Source organism: Trichechus manatus, unplaced genomic scaffold (assembly GCF_000243295.1).
Source record: "Trichechus manatus latirostris isolate Lorelei unplaced genomic scaffold, TriManLat1.0 scaffold00084, whole genome shotgun sequence".
Classification (NCBI taxonomy): domain Eukaryota; kingdom Metazoa; phylum Chordata; class Mammalia; order Sirenia; family Trichechidae; genus Trichechus; species Trichechus manatus.
The window spans coordinates 7390652-7397301 of NW_004444020.1; the positions used below are offsets into that span (position 1 = coordinate 7390652).

Here is a 6650-nt window from a genome sequence, read left to right on the forward strand (position 1 = left end):
TGAATGTTTATCTTGTATCCTGCTACTCTGCTGAATCTTTCTATTAGTTCCAGTAGATTTCTCGTGCAGTCTTTAGGGTTTTCTGTGTATAGTTTAGGTACTGCAGTTGTTTTGTATTCACTCCCAGTTCTTCCTGGGGCTTTTATAATATGTAGTCATTTGTGGTAGTTTCTAATATATAAATATATGATAGCATTTTTATTTTTACCTTTCATCTTTTACCTGAATTGTAACCATTTAAATAGATTTGATAGCCGTTTTCTTGAACAGTCTAGGCTTTTCTGGTTCTTCTTTAACATGGAATGACAGGTTAATAACATGATAGGCAAAGGAGAGAGAGGGAGGCAGGAATAGAGTGTATTGACACCAAGTGAATAAAGGTGGCTGTATTTTTCTGCTGAAGGAAGGAAGAGCATACACAACCATGACATTCAGTCATTTCTTTCTAGAAAGTACAAAATACATGTTGTGAGATTGGTGAGAAAGGTGGTTAGTTGCTTTAACTATCAGGATAGGGGAAAGAAATATGACTATAAATAAACTTAGAGAAAAGGTGAATGGATTTCCATTTTCTTCATTAAACATATGTTTTGCTTTTGTTTCCCCTCTATCTCTATCTCTGAATGAACCCTAAGCCAATGTTCCAGTTTGGCACCCCCTGAGGACCCTTCTGTCCCCTGAGGCGTGAAGAGAAAGCCAAAAAGACCCTCTCCTTGACTGCATCATCTTTTCACTGCCCCTTGGCTTACATGGTGTTTTTTATTTGCAGGTCTGTGGCTGTCCTCTCTATTGGAAAACCCCCATGTTCAGGGCTGCAGGGGGAGAGAGGACAGGATTTGTGTCAGCACAGTCATTCCTTGAAATGTGGAGAAAGTAAGTATGTGAGCAGTGTTTCTGGGGCTAGGCAAAGACTTGTGTGTGGTGCTCATGACATGCTTTATAAAGGTCACTTATTTTACTCATTTATTCATTTTCCTTTTGTCCTTTATTTCAACAAGTCAAAATCAATGATTCACAAGCATTTATGCCCATACAAAAGTTCTTTGCCACAAGCCTTTGTCTTACATGCCTTTCATCAGTAAAGCACAAATGCAGAAATAGCTCTTTAATAACTATTTGATACCTTCTTAGTTTTACTTATTAAATTTGGATGTCAAGATTTGAATGTGGCAGCAGTGACATAAAAGTAAATAAAGACTCTCCTTTAAGGGGAGCAAACTCCATGTCTCACATGAAAAATATAGCTCTCATTCTCATATGATCCAATCTAGAATTTTATCTATTTATTAAAAATTACTGAATTCTAATAGATTTTAATCATTACTTTTGAAAGTTTCAGTTGAAGTAAAAAGGAGTAGTACGTTTGGCAAGATACTTCTGAATTTTAACATACTGACAAGGTTTCTCAAATTTAAACCCGGCTTTCTTCTTTATTTTTTTTCTCCCTTCTTCTTTAGCCATTATTTCTTGATATGCTTATATTTATGCACGTTAGGAGAATGTCACACCTTGCCCCTTCTACCTCTTTTAACTGATCTCCCTCTCCGTACATATTCTCAAATTTTCTGGGCTAGATACCTTCCTGGTAAACTATTGGGAAATGACATTCATCTATGATTATAATTATTTAAAATTAACATTTAAAATTAATTCAGTTTAGAGATGGCTTCTAATCGCTTCTTACCACCTAAAAGACCTTTGTAATATAATGCTTGAGAGCATAGTAGATGATTAATAAACGCATTCTTATTTTTAAAAATCTAGCAGCAAGTTCAATTCAAGTTCTTCATGCATTACATGAGAACTAAAGTGATCAGGGTATATTAGACTCTGCCAGTTAATGAACTTCATGAAAAGAACCATGCATAAGCTAAAAGTTATAAATGTTTCAGATTTTCCAGGTGGATTTTAGCCATTTTTTTTTTTAAACAGGGAATAGTTCTAGGTTGTCGAAATACAAGGAATAAAAGGGCCCCAGGAGAGTCATTCCATATATACCATCTGGATGACTATCCAAAGCCATTTTCATGGTCACTGTTTCACCTCTCTTACAGCAAATTGAAAACTGCTATGTAAAACATAGGAAATGTCTTTTTTTAATGTGTGGATAAGTAGGCATAAAAGTGGGGGAATTTCTTGAAGACTAGAAATAGTAAGAAAGTACTGATTAACAGGGGGTAACAACCAGTGGAACTGGCATTCACCCTTGGAGTATTTTTTCATTGGTATTTTCTGGCAGCCTAGATCCTGGGAGAAGAAAATAGAGCCTAGGGCCTGAACAGTAGGGCAGTCAGCTTGGAATTCTTCTCCCTTCCTCACCACTTCAGCTGGGTGATAGGATTGGGAAATCATTTGTCTTTTGTTGTTGTTGTTATTATTTAAAATCAACATTGTAACAGTAGCAGAATTCAAGAAATTGAAATGTGTAGATATTCTAGCTTCCCTGACCCTGGTAAATGCCAGGCCCTGAGAAGTCCTGAGTCAGAGTGTGAACCAGGAGTAGAAAGAATAGAAGAAGGATATGAGACAGCTCTTGTCAGAAGTATCTCCAGCCACTGAGTTCAGCATTGTTTGTGAAAACCATCTAACAAGCTGGGAAAGCAGCAAGATACGAGTCATAATTGTTTAAGAAAAAGCTTTGAACGAGCTGGGAGATGAAAAAGAAAATAGTCTGTTCTATGAGAGATTAGAGCCAAAGAAGAAATATAACTACTTATATTCAAAGTTATTTTGAATATTCTAGGACCCTATGTTTATGGACCTGAGATTGACTATAGCAAAAGAAGACTAGTGTCCAACTTGATTTATCTGCAATTAACTGCTTAATATCAAAAAAGTAACAGCCAGTTTTTTGGTCCAGAGATAAGATGGACATTTATGTTGTTGGAAGGAGCAACAACCACAACAGCTATATTTATTTATTGAGGTGAATCATTTTAATTTTATCTCCAGGGAAAAGAAACTTCTGAAAAAAGCAAAAGGGAAAAAAAGACATGACACAAGTCTCTTCATTTTGGGTAACTGCAGGAAACTGCTTATGAAGTTATAGAGCATGAGTAACTGTCCCTATTTTTTTTTTATTTTAAAGAAATCTATGAATAGGTAAGTGTCTCTGTGATAAAGCTTGGTATTATGGCCAGATACTGAAATGGTTTGAATGCCCTCTAGTGGGGGCTCCTCTTTGAGCTCTTAAAATGCCTTTTAAAAGCCAGAGTGCTTTAAGGGAGACCCAAGTATGGCTATTTTGGAAGACTAAGCAGTGAAGCATAATGGTTTAAGTTACCATACTGACCTTGGAGAAGACATGGGTTTATTTTTGTAATTTTTTATACATTGCACCCTTTGCATAAAGTGACTTAGACCCAAATATAGTATATTAAAACTTTCAACGACAAAAAATAACTGGCAGATAATGATACAGAATTAAAATATTTTGACATATGCATATATATGCATGCTGACTTGCTTCAATAATAGGCTCTATATATTCTTAAATAATGAAGTCGACTACAAAAGTCATGAGCATAAAGGGAAATAATTTCCTTCCTATCAGAATACCCATGGCTTGAGGCTTCAGTGTCTCTTCTCTAAGCAGTTTTAGGATGAACCTTAAAGGGGTCTTTTCCCCCTGCCTCTTTTTATCTCCTTTCTTTCCCTGCTTTACTGCCCATTCCATGTCCATCTGTTTTTCATACAGTCAGGACATTTTTAGAGAAAAGACAGTACTCCACAGCTTTTTTGAGTTCCTAGTGTACCAGCTTTTTGGCAGAGCTCCTCTCAGATATTAATCCAGCTTTATTATTAATCCAGCTTTATTATACAACTGCCAAAACACTGAGAATCTTGGCCCAGCCAAGTTGACACACGATCTTAACCATCCTTAACCATCACAATATTTATGTCTTTATTTCTAAGATATGTCTCTTGTAGACAGCATATCACGTGCCATTTGTCCATTAACAAAAGAATACTTTGTCTTAAAAGCTCTAGAAGGTACCAGTTTCGAATAGCTATGTTTACCCTCTTTCTTCAGCTTTATAACTTTTGTAATCTCCTTTTCTCTTGCCGTATAGAGTTTACCAGTCATTAGCACTGGCTGACAGTCATATTTCACCTTTTCTTTCTGTTTCATGCTTATGATAGCAAAAGGCCATTCCTAGTTTGACTTTTTCCTCTGAGAATATCTCTCACCATCATATCTGTGCTATTTTTATTAAGTAGCACTGTCCTTTTTAAAAAAAAAAAAAAAGTGCTGCCTCTTTGCTGTGATCATCCCACCCATTTTCTGGTCCTAAACGGTGGTCCCCATCAGTACCTTTTGCACTAACCTTTTTCTGAAATGTGTGTTTATTTAACTTTGAGAGCCTTGTTGAAGAATGATAATCCAAACCCACTGCTGTTGAGTCACCTCTGATGCATAGGTACCCCATAGGGTTTCCAAGGCTGTAAATCTCTACGGAAGCAGATTGCTACATCTTTCTCTCCTGGAGCCTCTGGTGGTTTTGAACTGCCTACCTTTCGGTTGGTTGGTGCGTAAATTTGAATAATAGTTGTATTAACTGGCCTTCCTCGGAGGCATATGGGTATTATCCTATCACTGACAGCGTTGTACTTTAGGACAGATCTTGAAACGTTCTTTTTGACGATAAATGCAACGCCATTCCTCTTCAGTTTGTCATTCCCGGCATAGTAGACCATATTATTGTCCGATTCAAAATGGCCAATACCAGTCCATTTCAGCTCACTAATGCCTAGGATATCTATCTTTATGCGGTCCATTTCATTTTTGATGGCTTTCATTTTCCTAGATTCGTACTTCATACATTCCACGTTCCTATTATTAATGAATGTTTGCAGCTGTTTCTTCTCATTTTGCATCGTGCCACATCAGCAAATGAAGGTCCTGAAAGCATGAATCCATCCACATAATTAAGGTCAGCTCTACTTTGAGGAGGCATCTCTTCCACAGTTGCATTTTGAGTGCCTTCCAAGCTGAGGGGCTCATCTTCCAGCACTATATCAGACAGTGTTCCACTGCTATTCATAGGGTTTTCACTGGCTTATTCATTTCAGAAGTAGACCACTGGGTGCTTCCTAGTTTGTCTTAGTCTGGAAACTCAGCTGAAACCTGTCAGCCGTGGGTGACCCTCTGGTATTTGAATACCAGTGGCATAGCTTTCTAGCATCACAGCAACATGCAAGCCCCCACAGTATGACAAACTGATAGACGCGTGGGGATAAATTGAAGATTTTTACCAACTTCTGCAGTCTGAAATTGATCAAACACGCAATCAGGATACATTGATAATTACTGGTGATTGGAATGTGAAAATTGGAGACAAAGAAGAAGGATTGGTAGTTGGAAAATATGGCCTGGGTGATAGAAATGATGCCAGAGATCTCATGACAGAACTTTGTAAGACCAACGACTTCTTCATTGCAGGTACCTTTTTTCACCAAAATAAGCAGCAACTATACATGTGGACCTTGCCAGATGGAATACAGGAACCAAATCAGCTACATCTGTGGAAAGAGATGATGGAAAAGCTCAATAACATCAGTTAGAACAAGGCCAGGGGCTAACTGCAGAACAGACCATCAATTGCTCATATGCAAGTTCAAGTTGAAACTGAAGAAAATTAGAACAAGTCTACAAGAGCGGAAGTACAACCTTGAGTATATCCCACCTGAATTTAGAAACCATCTCAAGAATAGATTTGATGCGTTGAACACTAATGACCGAAGACCAAATGAGCTGTGGAATGACATCAAGGACATCATACATGAAAGAAAGCAAGAGGTCATTAAAAAGACAAGAAAGAAAGAAAAGACCAAAATGGATATCAGGAGAGACTCTGAAACTTGTTCTTGAATGTTGAGGAGCTAAAGCAAAAGGAAGAAGTGATGAAGTGAAAGAGGTAAACAGAAGATTTCAAAGGACGGTTGGAGAAGACCAAGTAAAGTATTATAATGACATGTGCAAAGACCTGGAAGTAGAAAACCAAAAACAAAGAACATGATTGCCGTTTCTCAAGCTGAAAGAACTGAAGAAAAAATTAAAGCCTCGAGTTGCAAAATTGAAGGATTCTACAGGGAAAATATTAAACAATGCAAGAAGCATCAAAAGAAGATGGAATACACAGAGTCACTATACCAAAAAGAATTGGTTGATGTTCTGCCTTTTCAAAAGGTAGCATATGATCCAGAACCAATGGTACTGAAGGAAGAAGTCTAAGCTGCACTGAAGGCATTGGCAAAAAACAAGGCTCTAGGAATTGACAGAATACCAGTTGAGATGTTTCAACAAACAGATGCAGCACTGGAAAGTGCTTACTCGTTTATGGCTAGAAATTTGGAAGACAGCTACCTGGCCAACCAACTGGAAGAGATCCATACTTATGCCTAGTCCCAAGAAAGGTGATCCAACCAAATGCGGAAATTATCAAACAATATCATTAATATCACACTCAAGTAAAATTTTGCAGAAGATCATTCAAAAGCGTCTGTAGCAGTATATCAGCAAGGAACTGCCAGAAATTCAAGCTGGATTCAGAAGAGGACATGGAACCAGGGGTATCATTGCTGATGTCCGATAGATCCTGGCTGAAAGCAGAGAATACCAGAAAGATGTTTACCTGTGTTTTATTGAC

At 37.6% G+C, this 6650-nt stretch overlaps 1 protein-coding gene across 2 annotated transcripts in view; it reads left to right on the forward strand.

The window, feature by feature from the left end:
• The window catches only part of PPP2R3A (protein phosphatase 2 regulatory subunit B''alpha), a 247366-nt gene that overhangs the window by 128187 nt on the left and 112529 nt on the right, over window positions 1–6650 (forward strand). For both annotated transcript variants that reach the window (XM_004381424.2, XM_004381425.2), the window contains one exon: window positions 770–873. In XM_004381424.2, the coding sequence (XP_004381481.1) occupies window positions 770–873 (104 nt within the window). The remainder of the gene's footprint in view (window positions 1–769; window positions 874–6650) is intronic.